The sequence below is a fragment of the Amblyraja radiata genome, chromosome 22 (assembly GCF_010909765.2).
Source record: "Amblyraja radiata isolate CabotCenter1 chromosome 22, sAmbRad1.1.pri, whole genome shotgun sequence".
In the NCBI taxonomy this organism is placed as follows: domain Eukaryota; kingdom Metazoa; phylum Chordata; class Chondrichthyes; order Rajiformes; family Rajidae; genus Amblyraja; species Amblyraja radiata.
In genome coordinates, this window is record NC_045977.1 from 20,101,797 (window position 1) to 20,120,316 (window position 18,520).

At 44.1% G+C, this 18,520-nt stretch overlaps 1 protein-coding gene across 2 annotated transcripts in view; it reads left to right on the forward strand.

Annotated features, from left to right (window-relative positions):
- The window catches only part of pdgfa (platelet derived growth factor subunit A), a 63,433-nt gene extending 45,285 nt beyond the window's left edge, over window positions 1–18,148 (forward strand). Inside the window, exons 5-7 of one of the 2 annotated variants that reach the window (XM_033040546.1) lie at window positions 10,549–10,672; window positions 14,236–14,365; window positions 16,974–18,148. In XM_033040546.1, coding sequence (XP_032896437.1) covers window positions 10,549–10,672; window positions 14,236–14,345 — 234 coding nt within the window. In that variant the 3' untranslated portion in view covers window positions 14,346–14,365; window positions 16,974–18,148. The remainder of the gene's footprint in view (window positions 1–10,548; window positions 10,673–14,235; window positions 14,366–16,973) is intronic. The other variant, XM_033040547.1, reaches the window with a different exon arrangement.
- The last annotated feature ends 372 nt before the right edge of the window (window positions 18,149–18,520 follow it).

Genomic DNA, 18,520 nt, shown 5'->3' on the forward strand with positions numbered 1-18,520 from the left:
AGATTACACCTGTTTAAAGAAGCACGGGAGTCTATCACGAGTGATCAGTATATACTCAATGGCATTAGTGGATACAAATACAATTCATACTAGAAAAATTGCCACCAGTTCAACATTCATCCCAGAGGGTATTTTCCCCTCTCCGTTAAAGAAACGAGAGGGACAAGCTGAACTGGTGAGACTAATTACAAAGGGTATCATGGGAAAACATGAACCCTTGGAATTCGTATCAAAAATATTCACTAAACCCAAAAAAGATGGTGGATGTCGCATCATCATTGACTTAACTTCACTAAATATGTTTGTTAAGTATATACATTTCAAAATGGAAATGGTTGTTACTGCCAAACAACTAAATTCCAAAGGATACTCCATGGCAAGCATTGATCTTAAAGATGTTTACTATTTAGTACCATTCACAAGGATCATCGCAGATACCTGAAATTTACCTGGGTGGGGCAGCTGTGGCATTTTAAAGCGTTACCCAATGGGTTCACATCAGCCCAAGATTATTCACCAAGATACTAAAACCAGCTCTGGCAATATTCAGAAGACAAAAACATATTGTCATGGCATATCTTGATGATATCTTAAATAGTAGGCAAGACCATGGAATTGACTATGTTAGCTGTATCAGCTACCAAACAGTTATTCGAAACCCTGGGATTGTCTTACATCCAGATAAATCCAAGTTGAAGCCATCCACAATCATGGACTACTTGGGCTTCACAATTAATTCAGTCTACGTGACTGTAACATTGCCAAGAGACAAAACAGTTGAATTGGCACAATCATGCAACAATTTAATGGTCAACGAACTACCAACTATTCGACAAGTAACAGAGTAATTGGGAAAATGGTAGCAGCATTTCCGGCTACACAATTCGGACCTTTGCACTGTCAAACTTACAAAGAGCAAAGGTACAGGCACAAAAACGACATACAGGTCATTATGATCGTGTCATGAAGTTACCCACTGAAGCAATATCAGAACTACAGTGGTGGGCAAAAAACGTTTGGCATAGTTTTCAGCCCTATTATCATCACTAACCCTACGTTAGTTATCCAAACAGATGCCAGGGGTCAAGGCTGGGGAGCAACTAACTCTATATCCAGCACAGGTAGTAGATGGACTAACCCAGAGTCATCATTACCACTTACACTGGGCATTAATTATCTAGAGATGTTGGGTGACTTTTATGGTTTAAAAGCATATGCACAAATATGCATCACTTGCATGTACGGTTACAAATAAATAATACTACGGTGGTGGCCTACATTAACCATATGGGCGGCATAAAATCGGTATCATGCGACAAGTTGGTCAACACAATTTGGCAATGGTGTGTCCAAAGACATATTTGGCTATCAGCAACTTACCTGCCAGGTAAGCTAAATACAGTGGCAGACACCAGGTCACGTAAATTTAATGACAACATCGAATGGATGTTAAACCCCAAAAATTTGCAAAAGTTATCAAGCAATATGGCACGCCAGATATCGATTTATTTGCATCAAGGCTAAATCACCAGGTACCTATGTATGTCGCTTGGGAACCAGACCCTGAGGCAGCAGCGGTAGATGCGTTCGCGCTGGATTGGGGAAATTCTTCTTCTATGCATTTCCTCCCTTCTGCCTCATCAGTCGGGGACTACGCACAATACAAATGGACTCTGCTTCAGGTATTTTGATAGTACCCGACTGGCCTACGCAGCCATGGTTCCCAATACTCCATGACATGGTTGTTGAAACTCCGATGGTATTCCCCAGTGACCCAGAGTTATTAACACCCAGTATCGGGCACAAGCCACCCGTGCCATGAAAAAATCAAACTCCTGGGTTGCAGATTCTGCACAAACCACTTCTGGGACTGGGATTATCAGAACAAACCGTCGACACCATGTCAGCATCCCTCCGAACATCCACTAAAAAACAGCACTTGTCCAGCATCAAAAAATGGGAGAAGTACTGCTTGGATACAGGGACCACCTACTCAACCGCTACAGTTACCAACGTACTGGAATTCCTGGCGAACCTTCACCACGATGAAGGACTCAGCTACAGAGCCATCAACACAGCTAGAAGTGCCCTGTCTGTCTATTTAAAACCAGCTCCAGGACAACAGGCCATGGGGTCCCACCCGCTGGTGGTCAAACTAATGAAGGGTATTTACAACTCTAACCCCTAGACCAAGGTACACCCATACATGGGATGTCAGTGTGGTCCTGACATACCTCAGGGGATGGCCACCAGCCAGATCCCTCAACCTGGAACAATCTATGCTCAAAACACTCATGTTGATGGCACTTGTATCTGCACAGAGGGTCCAGTCACTACACCTATTGCGACTGGACAGCATGCTCACAGCTCCAGACCAAATCTCTGTCGTTATCCAGGGAATAATCAAACAGAGCAGACCAGGAACACCTAATCCAGTCGTGGAATTCCGGGCTTACCCGCCAGAACCACGGCTATGTGCCATGACCCACCTACTATCCTACATAGACACAACCAAAATATTCGAGAGAGATGAAAAGCCTTGTGGGTCAGTCATAAAAAACCTTATGGTCGGGTGACGAGCCAAACCATTTCGAGATGGCTCAAGCAGGTGCTAAAAGCTGCTGGGATAAACACTAACATATACAAATCTCACTCCACCAGGGCAGCATCCACGTCGACGGCTAAAAGAATGGACGTGCCTATAGACCACATCCTGGCTACAGCAGGATGGTCGGGGGGAAAGACCGTTCAGAAATTTTATAATAAGCCGTTGGCAAAACCTGCTTTATTTGCAAAAATTTTTTTTACAGACTGCAAATATTTAATTTAAGCCCAGGGGAGCAATTTAATTTCTTTGTTGTTATTGTTAAAAAATACCATTGTGTTTTTCTACAAACAGATTCATTGGTTGATTACGATAACACACTTCCTCCCTCAAGGACTTCGGCAGTGAGTGAAGTAATAACTGTTACACGGTTTGAAATCACAGAGCTTTGAAGTCTTCACGTAGTCACTCACGTGACTCCGAAGTAAGATTAAACGAGAACTTACCAGTTTGAAGTTTGATCTGTATTTTATGAGGAGTTACGATGAGGGATTACGTGCCCTCCGCTCCCACCCTCATTAATATGGGTCAAACTGATAAACTGGTGTCTCCTTTTCTTTACAATGTTTACTTCAATAACTGTGTCTATCTGTGATTCCACACCGCTGCTTTGAAGTATGCCGCGCATGCGTGCTGAGCGGGCTCTTCACGTAATCCCTCATCGTAAATCCTCATAAAATGCAGATCAAACTTCAAACTGGTAAGTTCTCGTTTAATCTTACTATTATGTTGGCTGCTTTCTGGAGGCAGTGTGAAATGTAGATGGAGTCAACAGTGGAGAATCTGATCTGTGCCTTTGGTTTCTCCAATGGAGAGGAGACCACCTTATGGGCAACAAGTATGAAACGGGATAATTACAATTTACAGAAGCTAATTAACCTACAAACCAGTACATCTTTGGAGTGTGAGAGAAAACCAGAGCAGCCGGAGAAAACCCACGTGGTCATTGGGAAAATGTACAAACTCTGTACATACAGCACCCTTAGTCAGGATCAAACCCGGGTCACTGACGCTAAAAGGCAACACCTCTGCTGCCGCATACTGTGCCTAGGGCATCGATAGGTACGAGCGACTGGGACGTTGTAGCCATAACTGAAACCTGGTTAAGGAAGGGGCAGGACTGGCAGCTCAATGTTCCGGGGTACAGGAGCTTCAGGAGAGACAGGGGTGAGGGAAAAGAGGAGGGGGGGTTGCATTGTTGGTTAAGGAGGATGTCACGGCTTTGATCAGAGTTGACATTACGGATGGTTCATCTAGTGAGGCTATAAGGGTGGAGCTGAGGAACAAGAAAGGGATGATCACCTTGTTGGGGATGTACTACGGACCCCCAAATAGTCAAGGGGAATTAGAAGAACAAATGTGCCGGGAGATTGCAGACAGCTGCAGATCAAATAAGGTTGTTGTAGTAGGGGATTTTAACTTTCCCAATATAGACTGGGAAAATCATAGCATGAAGGGTTTAGATGGGGTGCAATTCCTCAAAAGTGTTCAGGAGAGTTTTCTTAAGCAGTATATGGAGGCCCTCACATGTGAGAGGGCAACGCTGGATCTAGTATTGGGAAATTGGGAAGGGCAAGTTAATGAAGTGTGTGTGGAGGAGCTTTTTGGGACCAGTGACCATATTTCAATTAGGTTTAAGATAGTTATGGATAGGGACGGAGAGTGTCCAAGTGTTCAAATGCTCAACTGGAGTAAGGCCAACTTCGAGGATATGAGAGAAGGTCTCGTTCAAGTTGACTGGAGCAGGTAATTAGAGGGAAAAGGAACATCGACCAAGTGGGGTGTTTTTAAAAGTGTAGTGAAGAAAGCTCATGATGTGTACGTCCCTGTTAGAGTGAAGGGCAAAGCAGGCAAACGTAAGGAAGCTTGGCTGACGAGGGAAATTGAGGCGTTGGTCAAAGACAAGAAGTATGCATGGGACAGGTATAGGCAGCTGGGATCAAGTGCATTCATGGAGGAGTTTCGGGAGCTAAGGAGTAAACTGAAAAAGGAGATTAGAAGGGCAAAAAGGGGCCAAGATATAGCTCTGGCGGGTAGCATTAAGGACAATCCAAACATTTTTTTATAAATACATAAGGGGGAAAGGTAACTAGAGAGAGTGGGACCTCTCAGGAATCAAAGCTGTCAACTCTGTGTGGAGCCACAGGAGATGGGCAAGGTCCTAAATGAGTATTTCTCCTCTGTATTTACTGGGGAGAAAGACAGTAGGACGGAGGAAATTGGAGCAGTCACTGGAAGTGTCTTGAGAGCAGTCAGGGTTAATTGTCGAAAAAGCACTGAAGGTACTGTCGTGTATGAAGGGAGACAAATCTCCGGAGCCTGATCTGATATATCTGAAGACATTGTGGGAAACTAGAGAGGAAATTGCGGGAGCCCTGGTTGAAATTTATGAGTCGTCCTTAAATACAGGAGAGGTGCCGGAAGTCTGGAGGGTGGCAAATGTTGTACCCCTTTTCAAGAAGGGCTGCAGGGAAAATGCTGGGAATTATAGGCCCGGTGAGCTTAACATCTGTAGTTGGTAAGTTACTGGAGAGTAGTCTGAGGGATATGATATACAGGCATTTGGATGGGCAAGGGCTGATTAGGGATAGTCAGCATGGTTTTGTACGTGGGAGGTCGTGTCTCACAAATCTGATTGATTTTTTTGAAGATGTGACCAAAATGATTGATGAGGGCTGAGCTGTAGATGTTGTATACATGGACTTCAGTAAGGCATTCGACAAGTTTCCGCATGGTAGGCTGCTCTGGAAGGTTAGATCTCATGGGATCCAAGGAGAGATAGCTGAATGGATAGCAAATTGGCTCCATGGAAGGAAGCAGAGGGTGATGGTGGAAAGCAGCTTCTCAGATGTGAGGCCTGTGACTAGTGGTGTGCCTCAGGGTTCGGTGCTGGGCCCGTTACTGTTTGTCATCTACATCAATGATTTGGATGAGAACATACAGGGCAAGATAAGCAAGTTTGCTGATGATACAAAAGTTAGTGGTTTTGCAGATAGTGAAGATGGTTGTGAACGATTGCAGCAGGATCTGGATCAATAGGCCACGTGGGCGGAGGAAAGGTTGATGGAATTTAATACAGAGAAGTGTGAGGGGTTACATTTTGGGACTTCGAACAAGGGCAGGACCTACACAGTAAATGGTAGTCCTCCAGGTAGTGTTGTAGAGCAGAGAGATCTAGGAGTACAGGGGCATGGTTCCTTGAAGGTCGAGTTGCAGGTAGATAAGGTGGTCAAAAAGGCTTTTGCCACTTTGGCCTTCATCAGTCAGAGAGTATTGAGTATAGAAGTTGCGAGGTCATGTTGCAGTTGTATAAGACGTTGGTGAGACCGCATTTAGAATATTGTGTTCAGTTCTGGGCACCATGTTATAGGAAAGATATTGTCAAGCTTGAAAGGGTTCAGAAAAGATTTACGAGGATGTTGCCAGGACTAGAGGGTGTGAGGTACAGGGAGAGGTTGAGTAGGTTGGGTCTCTATTCCATGGAGTGCAGGAGGATGAGGGAAGATCTTATAGAGGTACACAAAATCATGAGAGGAATAGATCGGATAGATGCACTGAGACTTTTGCCCAGAGTAGGGGAATTGAGGACCAGAGGACATAGGTTCAAGGTGAAGAGGAAAAGATTTAATTGGAATCTGAGGGATAACTTTTTCACACAAAGGGTGGTGGGTGTATGGAACAAGCGGCCAGAGGAGGTAGTTGAGGTTGGGACTATCCCATCGTTTAAGAAACAGTTAGACAGGTAAATGGATAGGACAGGTTTGGAGGGATATGGACCAAGCAAGCGCAGGCAAGTGGGACTAGTATAGCTGGGACATTGTTGGCTGGTGTGTGCGAGTTGGGCCAAAGCGCCTGTTTCCACACTGTATCACTCTGTCAGACAAGTTTTATTGAATTTAAACTCATGCCTGTTAATCTAGTAACAGAGCTACTACCTTAGAGAACAAAGAGGGACAAATGACTCTAATGAGTACTTTTTGTAACTTTTTGTACTTTGTGCATTGTATGTAAAAAACAAAGAATTTCATTGTACCGAGGCACATGTGACAATAAAGTATCATCATCGTCATCATGTCACAAAATAAATAGAAAAGAATAACAAAGTGTGAAGGATAATATAGTAATGTTCTTTTATGGAATTCAGAAAAGTGTTGGAATAACTCAGAGGGTCAGGCAGCATCTCTGGACAACATAGGAGCAGGGAGGTTCTACTGCAGTTGTACAGGGTCTTGGTGAGACCACACCTGGAGTATTGCATACAGTTTTGGTCTCCTAATCTGAGGAAGGACCTTGCCATAGAGGGAGTACAGAGAAGGTTCACCAGACTGATTCCTGGGATGTCAGGACTTTCATATGAAGAAAGACTGGATAGACTCGGTTTGTACTCGCTAGAATTTAGAAGATTGAGGGGGGATCTTATAGAAACTTACAAAATTCTTAAGGGGTTGGGCAAGCTAGATGCAGGAAGATTGTTCCCGATGTTGGGGAAGTCCAGAACAAGGGGTCACAGTTTAAGGATAAGGGGGAAATCTTTTAGGACCGAGATGAGAAAAACATTTTTCACAGAGTGGTGAATCTCTGGAATTCTCTGCCACAGAATGTAGTTGAGGCCAGTTCATTGGCTATATTCAAGAGGGAGTTAGATGTGGCCCTTGTGGCTAAAGGCATCAGGGGGTATGGAGAGAAGGCAGGTACAGGATACTGAGTTGGATGATCAGCCATGATCATATTGAATGGCGGTACAGGCTCGAAGGGCCAAATGGCCTACTCCTGCACCTATTTTCTATGTTTCTATGTTTCTATAGCTAGGTGATGTTTAGGGTTCAGACCCTTCAGACAGATTGTAGTAGGGGGGGGGGGGGGGAAGCTGGAAGAGAGGTGGGGGGGGGCAGGGTAAAGCCTGATAAGTGATAGGTGGAATAAAAAGGACACTAAGTTCTGGAATAACTCAGCGGGACAGGCAGCATTTCTGGAAAACATGGACAGGCGACATTTTGGGTTGGGACCCTTCTTCAGACTGATGCTATACAAGGCACAAGTGCTGGAATAACACAGCGGTCAGGCAGCATCTCTGGAGAACATGGATAAGTGATGTTTTGATAGGTGAACCATTCTTCAGACTGACCCGCTAAGCCACTCCAGCACTTTTTGGAGTCTGAAGAAGGGTCCCTGCTGTTCGACCTGCTGAGTTGTGTGAACACCAGAACATTGTGTGTTTTTATTTGTAAACCAGCATCTGCAGTTCCTTGTATCCATATTAATGTGCATGCCTGATAATTCTGGCTTTTCAAAAAATATTTCCTATTGATGTGATCCTGGCACAGCCGACCTCGGTGTTTAAAGCTTGCTGGCTAATGTGTTTGCTCAAGGTTATTTTGTGTGTTGTTTTGGCAGCCTGTCGAGGAATTACATCCCCAGGTCATTGGCTTCAATCAAACAATGCTCAAAATATAGATCATAGCCAGAGCTGGTTGGCACCCACTCTTGCCTTGAAGTAGGTGCTGCTGACTGGAAGCAGGTCATTTTTAATTCATTTGATCTGCACGGTGGCGCAGCAGTAAAGTTGCTGCCTCACAGCGCCAGAGACCCAGGTTCGATCCTGTCCTTGGCCTGTACGGAGTTAAGATTAGCTTAGTTTAGTTTAGTTTATTGTTACGTGTACTGAGGTACAGTGAGAAACTTCTGTTGCGTGCTAACCAGCCAGCGCAAAGACAATACATGATTGCAATCAAGCCATCCAAGTGTACAGATAAATGATAATGGGAATAAGGGTGCTGCCTGTGCGGGGTTTAGTTTACAAATGTGTAGGAAGGAACTGCAGATGCAGGTTTAAACCGAAGAGAGACAAAGGGAATAATGTGAATAACGTTTAGTGCAAGATAAAATCCAGTAGTCTGATTAAAAATAGTCCGAGGGTTTCCATTGAGGTGGATAGTAGCTCTCTAGTTGTTGGCAAGATGGTTCAGTTGCCTGATAATGGAGTTTGTAAGTTCTCCCTGTGATAGCGTTTCCACCAATTTCTTCCCACATCCCCAAAACGAGTGGGCTTGTAGGTTAAGTGGTACTCCATAAATTGCCCCTAGGCTGCAGGAATGAATGTGAAGGTGGGATAACAAGGAACTAGTGTGATCAGGTGTTCGATGGTCAGCGTGGGCCAGAGGGCTTGTTCTCACGCTGTATCTCTAATCTGAACTACTCAAATCCTCAAATCCAACTTGTCTCCTCATGTGATACTGAGGGGAAATGCCACAACCTTCTTGTTTTATTTTCCAAATGCGATGCATTGCCCAGAGGTCAACTTATATTAAGACCAAGGTACACAAAAAAGCTGGAGAAACTCAGCGGGTGCAGCAGCATCTATGGAGCGAAGGAAAAAGGCAACGTTTCGGGCCGAAACCCTTCTTATATTAAGACCATATGGCCATAAGATATATGAGCAGAATTCGGCCATTCAGCCCATCGAGTCTGCTTTGCCATTCGATCATGGCTGATCTATTTTTCCCTCTCAACCCCATTTTCCTGCCTTCTTCCCGTAACCTTTGACTTCCTTACTAATCAAGAACCCATCAATCTCCGCTTTAAAAATATTCTTGTAAATGTGGAATTTGACGATTAGCCTACTGTGTTGAAACATTTAGATATTTAAACATTATTATATACTTTGCTATTCCATTCTATTTATTTTAAGTGACATGATGACGATGATGATACTTTATTGTCACATGTGCCTCGATACAGTGTCATTCTTTGTTTTTTGCATACAATGCGCAAAGTACAAAAAAGGGTCGCCACGTTTCTGGTGCCGACAAAGTTACAAAAAGCACTCAGTCATGTTTGTCCCTCGTTGTTCTCTAATGCAGTTGCTCTGTTACTCGATGAACAGGCATGAATTTGAATGGATAGGAAAGGTTTTTAAGGTTGTGGGCCAAATGCAGGCAGGTGGAGCTGGTGTAGATGAGGCATGTTGGTCGGCGTGGGCAAGATGGCCAAGGGGCCTGTTTTTACACTGTATGACTATGACCCAATGACTTGGCCTCCACCCCCATCTGTGGCAATGAATTCCACTGATTCACTAAACTCTGGTTAAAGAAATTCCTCCTCATTTTCGTTCTAAAGATACATCCTTTTATTCTGAGACTGTGCCCGCTGGCTAGAGACTCTACCGCTACTGGAAACATTCTCCCCACATCCACTCTATCTAAACCTTTCTAGCTGTCACTCAATCGTCACTTTGGAAATCTTGAATTCATAACAATATATAATATTACACAAGGAACTGCAGATGCTGGAATCCTGAGACAAACACAAAGTGCTGGAGAACAAGGAACTGCAGATGCTGGAATCCTGAGACAAACGCAAAGCGCTGGAGGAACTCAGCGGGTCAGGCGGCATCTATGGAGGGAATGGACAGACATTTTGGGACAGGATCCTTCTTCTGTCTGAGCTGAAACATCGCCCGTCCATTCCCTCCACATATGCTGCCTGACCCGCTGAGTTCCTCCAGCACTTGGTTTAGTTTATTTCAGTTTAGAGATACAGCACGGAAACAGGCCCCTCGGCCCACGAAATCCATGCCGACCAGCGATCACCCCGTACACTAGCAGCATCCTGCACACTAGGGACATGTAGCAATTTACAGAAGCCAAATAACCTACAAACGTGTACGTCTTTGGAGTGTGGGAGGAAACCAGAGCACCCGGGGAAAACCCACGCGGTCACGGGGAGAACGTACAAACTCCGTCCAGATCTCGCCCGCACACAGGATCGAGCCGGGGTCTCTGGCGCTGTCAGGCAGCAACTCTACCTCTTCACTACTGTGCCGTACATGGTGTTTGGCCATAAGTAATATGTACTTTTTTAAACTCCTAACCTGAGTTTTGATCTCTGTAAAACACATTTGTAATGGTGGTATTTAATGATTAACCTACTCTGTTCACTTGCAGGTGGCAAAAGTGGAATATGTAAGGCGCAAACCAAGATTAAAGGAGGTTATAGTGAGGTTAGAGGAGCACTTGGAGTGTACATGCACGGGTCTACAGTCCACATCAGAGCACAGAGAACATGAAGGTACTTTGCTGAGTTTAAAATGTTGTCCTATATTAATATGTCTAAAATATTTACTTTGACCAGAATATTAAATATTTGACCATTTTTGCTAAAATATCTGTATAAAATTAAATCATTTGTAGCTTCTTCAGCAGTTTCTGAGCTTTCAGATTAATTGGTAGGGTTGCCACCACTAGTGTTACATTTCAAGGGATGCGTGCAATGTCACCTGGTTGTAGAAAGTAATCTACAGCATTCAGTTGGTCGCATGAAAGGGCGGTGCAGTGGCGCAGCGGGTAGAGCTGCCACCTCACAGCGTCAGAGACCCGGGTTCGATCCTGACGTCGGATGCTGTCTGTACGGAGTTGTGTGAAGTGGCATTCCAACTTTCCCACGCCGCCCAACATGCTTCGTCGACATTAGCCCCACCTTCTTGCGCTTGGTCCATATCCCTCCAAACCTGTACTATACTTGTGCCAGTCCAAATGTGATTTAAATATTGTGAAAGTACCTGCCACAACTACTACCTCATTCCATACACCCACCACCCTTTGTGTAAAAGAGTTGCCCCTCAGGTTCCTATTAAATCTTTCCTCCTCACCTTAAAGCAGTGACTTCTGGTTTCCTGATTCCCCAACTCTGGGTAAAAGACTGTGCATTTACCCTATCAATTCCCCTCTGATCTTATACACTATAAGATCACCCCTCATCCTCCTGTACTCCAAGGAATAAAGTCCTAACCTGCTCAATACCTCCCTGTAGCTCAGCCCCTCGAGTCCTGGCAACAATCTCATAAACCTACTCTGCACCCTTTCCAACTTAAACGTGGGGGTTTATACTGTAGGTTATTTGGCCTCCGTATAAATTGCCCCTAACGTGTCGGGAGTGGATGTGAAAGTGGGATAACATAGAACTAGTGTGAACAGGTGGACGGCATGGACCATGTGGGTCGAAGGGCCTGTTTCCATGCTAAGTTTCTGCACAGTGTACTGCCGTTGACAGCAGGAGGCGGAACACGACATAAAGCCGCTATTAAACAGGGTGTTTAGCAGGAAGGAACTGCAAACGCTAGTTTCCACCAAAGATAGATACAAAATGTTGGATTAACTGAGCGGGTCAGGCAGCATCAACCCTCGAGTCCTGGCAACACTCCCCACACACTAGGGACGATTTGTATGATGGCCAATTAACCTACAAACCCGCATATGTGTCTGGACCCAAAACGTCACCCATTACTTTTCTCCAGAGAGTCAGAGGAAGGGTTCTGATCCGAAACGTCGCCTATTCCTTTTCTTCAGAGAGTCTGAGTAAAGGTTCGACCTGAAACGGCACCTTTTCTCCAGAGATGCTGCCTAACCTGTTGAGTTACTCAGCACTTTGTGTCTATCTTGGGCGTTTAGTACTTGTGACAGGTTGATTTATACCCACAACAGTCTATATTTCCTGGCTTTGATAAGCCTAGGGATAATGTAAAAGCTTTGGGTTTGAAGTTTGCCCTGTAATATGAAGAAAGGTAATCACCTCCTTGTATGTAAGCCCTTTGTCCTCTACCTAAATGAAGGGCAGGGTAAAGGAATGATAATTTTGTTGAAACAATCTGCAGTTTTGAACTTGTTAATGTTTGAAGCATTGGACTCCTTATCGTCCATGAAGCAGGTGTGTGAACAGGAGAAGGACATTTGGTGAAACTGGGAACTGCTGATGCTGGTTTACAAAAAAAGACACAAAGTGCTGGAGTAACTCAGCAGGTCAGGCAGCAAACCCCTCCCCATCACCTTCTCCCCACACCCCAACTCCCCCCTGTGCCCCACCTGGATGCGTACCCATTTCTCCTTCTCCTTCTACCCTTATTCTTTGCTCTGGCTTCACAATTTGTGCTCCTTTATCCTTATCTCACACCTTTTGCCCTCTATCTCTGGCTTTTTTGTCAGACCATCTGCCTATCAACCGCCCTCACCCCTTCAACTGTATTCATCTATCTAGTCTGAAGAAGGGCCCCGACCTGAAACGTCACCCATCCTTTTTCTCCAGAGATGCTGCCTAACCCGCTGAGTTACTCTAACACTTTGTGTCTATCCACCTATCACTCACCAGGCTTTGTCCAGCCCTTCCTATCTTCCAGTTTTCTCCCCTCCCCCACCCCGCCCCACAATCAGTCTGAAGAAGGGTCGCGACCTGATACTTCACCAATCCATGTTCTCCAGAGATGCTGCCTGAACCGCTGAGTTCCTACAGCACTGTGTCTTTTTTTTAAAGATTATATAGCTATTGGGGATCCATATTATTTAATCCTGTTTTCCTGCATTCTTATTCCTTTACTCCCATATGGGTTAATAAACTCCTGAGTTTCTAAATTTGTTCTTAATTCACATTTAAGTTCACATGTTAACACTACAGTCTGTTGTTAATTCTTATTTGAACTTTGAAAAGGAATGGGGCCATCCAATAAATTTACAAGCAAATTAAATGAAATAGAAATGGCTATCCAATAGACAACAGATAAATTCACAAGCAATACAGGTAAAACGGTGACAAAATGCTGTAATAACTCAGCGGGTCAGGCAACATTTCTGGAGACCATAGACAGGTCATGTTTGGGTTTGGAACTTTTCTTCAGCCTAAAGGGACCCAACCCGAAACGTCTCCCATTCTTTTCCTCCAGAGATGTGCCTGACCCACTGAGTTACTCCAGCACTTTGTGTCTATCTTTGGGATAAACCAGCATCTGCAGTTGTTTGTTTCCAAGTAAAACAGAAATGGCTATCCAATAAATTCAGAAACAATACTTGGGCAGCTTACAACCCAGCAGTATGAATATTGATTTCTCTAATTACAAGTAACCCTTGCATTCCCTCTCTCTCCGTCCCTCCCCTCTAGTCATCCTGCCACTTTCACTGTTCGCATCCATATAACCATTCGTTATCACCTCTTCCACAGCCAACAATGGTGCCAGTGTCGGATCTGATCTGTTCTGCACCTTTTCATACCTCTAGTTTCCCTCTCCCTTAACTCTCAGCCTGAAGAAGGGTCTCAGCCTGAAGAAGGTCTCAGCCTGAAACGTCACATATTCCTTTTCTCCAGAGATGCTGCCTGATCCGCAGATTGACTCCAGCATTTCGTGCCTATTTAAATAAAGCAAAAAAAAGGTTATCCAATGAATTCACAAGGAATATAAATGAGACAGAAGATAGACACAAAAACCTGGAGCAGCTCAGCGGGTCAGGCAGCATCTCTGGAGAAAAGGAATAGGTGACATTTCGGGTCTAGACCCTTGTTCAGACTCCAATAAATGCACGTGATGTAAATAAAATGGAAACGATAGAAAGCTGTACAAATATTGTGAACTTTAATGAAATGATAAGATTTACAATGAGGATTCCTTGTTCAGCTAACCCTTATTGTAGGGAGGAGTCACTCGAATTAGACTTTAGACTAGTGCACATATAGTGAGTTGGTGGTAACCCTGTGTTATTGGAAGTCTTATCGAGCTGCTGAATTAGTAAGACTGTGATCCATGTTTGGTTAGTGGCTGCTCTGGTTCTTGCCGAGGTCTTTTAAATTCCAACACAAGTGCATTTTCTTAGGCCCTAGCACCAACCCAAAGCGTTTAAAAGGAAGAAATAGTGAAAAAATTAAAAAACGGAAGCGTAAAAAGTTAATACTGTCACCTGACAAGGATGTGTTGCCAACATAACAGCTCAGCGACCTGTGCAGGTAGGACTTGTTGAGCTGACCATCTGATAGGGGCCAGCGAACATCACGAGAGAAATGAATGATCAGATGCTATAATTTAACACAATCACATTCCAAATCTTAGCACGTCTCAGCCTGAGAGTGGGAAGAAATTATTTTTTTGATTGGCTCGACTGATTGTGCCCTTTGGGTAGATTCCTCTCCTGGAAGTTGATCACTGCTTATGTTTTCTCTGCACTGATTTGTAAAGGCATGTGTCTGCACCATTCTAACCTGGCTTCATTTATCTGTACTTTTGCTGATTGTTGACTGCCTGATTTCTTATCCACGTTTCAAAATCTGTGCGCGCAAATTGATCTGTGTTTTGTGAGACGGCGCCCTGCAATTTTAACGATGTTTTTAAAAAAAATGTGTGTGTAAAATAATTTTATGCTCCATCAGGTAGATTGGAATAAATGTGTGGGGAGGAACTGCAGGTGCTGGTTTACACCGCAGATAGACACAAAATACTGGAGTAACTCAGCGGGTTAGGCAGCATCTCTGGAGAATAGGAATAGGTGACGTTTTGGATGTCGACCCGAAACGTCACCTATACCTTTTCTCCAGAGATGCTGCCCGACCCGCTGAGTTACTCCAGCAGTTTGTGTCTTTCTAGATCAGAATAAATATCTTGATTCAGTAGAGTCCAGGACAGCACAGTGCCATGACGGTAGATTGCTGCCTCACAGCACCAGAGACCCGGGTTCGATCGCGACTCCGGGTGCTGTTTGTGTGGAGTTTGCACGTTCTCCCATAGACAGCGTGAGTTTCCTCTGGATGCTCCATTTTACTACCACATCCCAAAGACATGTGCGTTTGTAGGTTAATTCGCCCTCTGTAAAATTGCCCCTAGTGTGCAGGGAGAGGATGGGAAAGTGGGATAACATGGAACTAGTGTGAACTGAGTCTCTGGCGTTGAGTTAGAAGCTCTACCTGCTGTGGCACTTTACCACCCTTATACCCGATGGTGAATAATCTGACACATCTGACGTCTATGCTATTAAACTGCACTTTTAGCATTTAGAGATGCAGCATGGAAAAAGGCCCTTCAGCCCACTGATTCCACGCTGACCCCCGATCATCCCGTACACTAGCGCTACCCTACATGCTTGCGACAATTTACAATTTGCAAAAGCCAATTATCTTACAAACGTGTACTTCTTTGGAGTGTGGGAGGAACCCAGAGAAAGCCCACGTGGTCACAGGGAGAACGTACAGACTCTGTGCGAACAGTTCCTGTAGTCAGGATTGAACCCGGGTCTCTGGTGCGGTAAGGCAGCAGCCCCACATGCTGCACCATCGTGCCGACCCGAGTTGAATTTTCCCATGACTTGAGTTACCCAGGGAGTGAATGGAGGTTGTTATAGCCCTTAGATGGACACAAAAAGCTGGAGTAACTCAGCAAGCCAGGCAGCATCTCTGGAGAAAAGGAATAGGTGATGTTTCAGGTTGAGACCCTTCTTCAGACTGAGACTCAGGTGAGAGGGAAACGAGAGGGAAATGATCGTGGAGAGGTGGAGCCCATAATGGTCCATTGTTGGTTGTGGGGATGGTGATACAAACAGAGAAGCTAACCAGGATGACAGTGAAACAATGTATGATGACTACGGTGGGGGAGGGACTAAGAGGGAGAGAGGATGCAAGGGAATGCTTGAAGCTAGAGAAATCAATATTCATACCGCTGGGTTGTGAGGTGCCCAAGCGAAATATGAGGTGCTGTTCCTCCAATTTGCGTTATAACCCTTCTTTGGCCCTCAGCAAGGGAGCGAAGAAATTAGGCAGGATTCCATCGCCCTAATCACTCTGCCAGGACTCCTAATTGAAAGCACTCTGGGTCACTGGGTGTGGATAATATTGGAGTGTGTTGAATAATGACTTCTTTGATGGGTTAACAAAGAGCAGCCAGTTTCTGTGGAAAAAACCCCATCATGAACTTCCCCTCTGGGAGAGCGTTTGGGGATCTATAATGACTAGACAATAGGTGCAGAAGTAGACCATTCGGCCAGCACCGCCATTCACTGTGATCATGGCTGATCATCCACAATCAGTACCCCCTTCCTGCCTTCTCCCCATACCCCTTGACTCCGCTATCTTTAAGAGCTCTATCTAACTCTCTCTTGAAAGCATCCAGAGAAATGGCCTCCACTGTCTTCTGAGGCAGAGAATTCCACAGATTCACAACTCCCTGGGTGAAAAAGTTTTTCCTCATCTCCGTTCTAAATGGCCTACCGCTTATTCTTAAAATAAATCTCTCTTTCGTTACACAGTGGCATTGGTTGAATATCTAACTGCAATGAGCTTTATTGCAGTGTGAAGCAGCTTGCAAGGTATATATCATTTAAGCCAGCGTTTGACACTCATGTTTGGTCTGTTATTAACACAATGTTATGTCTGGTGTTGCTTGACCACAAAGCATACACACGTGGGCTTGGGTGAGCGAGATGGAGACTGAATCAGCGTTACAGACACACATCACGATCACGCCTCTTTTGCTTGCGATATGCCACAATGCATGCTAATTTGGGGGCTTGTTAGTTAACAGAACGGGTGTTGGATTCCCCATTAATTCCTGATATCTCCTCTCTTGCAGATGTAAGGTGAAAATAAGCTATACAGTAATGGAAGGCACGGACAAATACCCTTTCGTTACATTCCAAAGCCTGTACCTCAAAGGTGCTTTTATTTTGACTCGTTTCCCTTTTGCCCTCAACAAAACCTCTTTCCCCCAAAAAACGGACAATTGAAAAAAAAAGAAGTGGACTTAGCTGTGCGGCAACAAAGAGGATGAGTGTGGCACGATGGACTGATACAACACTGCATCTTCTTTTTTATATATATATATGTATATATATATATAAAAAACACGTGAAAAGAATCAAACAAACAAGGCATTCACGAGAGTGCAAGGAATATCGGAAAATGCTGCTGACAGGATGTGGTTTCGAGTGAACGGAGGATTATATAATGAAGAACCTATAATGGTGCTGTTAATTGGAAGGCTGCGTCTCTCTTTCTCTCTGGCTTCAGAGTGACAGACATATGAGAGGCAGAGCTCAGGCAAAAAGCCGTCAACCGCGACCTACCCGACCAGAACTATCCACGAGACTATGGAGCGACCTTGCACAGTGTTCGAGTTTCTGAACGACACAGTTTCTTGTGTGGGAGGGATGGACAGCGTTGAGAAGGGATGTCTTTGACCGCACCATTAGGTGTATATTAAGCTTGCTTCTACTGGATTATTTTTAGTGTTTTATATTCAGTGGACTACTTGATATTTTATTGCATTTAGGAGACTGCACAGGTACAACTTTGCAGCACATTGTTGATTTGTTTTACTGGAGGAATATGATCTTTAACCCAAGATGTTCAGAAAATTGCAAAAAAAAAAAAAAAAAAAAAAATACAGGAAACTCTTTTCGGTTCAATATTTTCTTTCATCTCCCCTTCTTCCTACTTTCTAATTTAAATCATTTCAAGTAAAATTATTTTGCATTAATAAATGGTACAAACAAGCAGCTATCCCTGCACAGTGCAAAATGTTATATTTGTTTTATTTTGACATTCATTAACAATGCATTTTATAATTTCTCATTTTCTTAAAAGGAAAAGTATTTTCTAACATTTATTTCACTTGTGTGAAATAGTCAAAGAGTATCTGTTGAATTGAACATTATAACAATATGAACAGCAAGGACTACAAGAAGCTTGACTTTTTTTTTTTTAATATGTGGCCACGACATTAATTAAATATACCCAAGAAAGTGATGTCTATGGATTGGTGATGTGACTTTAAAAATACCATTCTCATTGGATTTTAGACTTTAGAGATACGGTGTGGAAACACTGAGTCCACACTGACCAGCGATCACCCTTACACTGGCACTATCCAACACCCCAAGAGACAATTTACTATTTTTTTTTACCAAAGCCAATTAACCTACAAAACTGTATGTCTTAAAGTGTGGGGGGGAAATCGGAGCACCCAGAAAAACCCCACGCGGTCACAGGGCGAACGTACAAACTCCGTACTGACAGCACCCGAGGTCAGGATCGAAGCTGGGTCCCTGGCACTGTAAGACAGTGTCTCTACCCTTGCACCACCATGCCGCCCCATTTTTGGGACTTGGATTAGTTTTA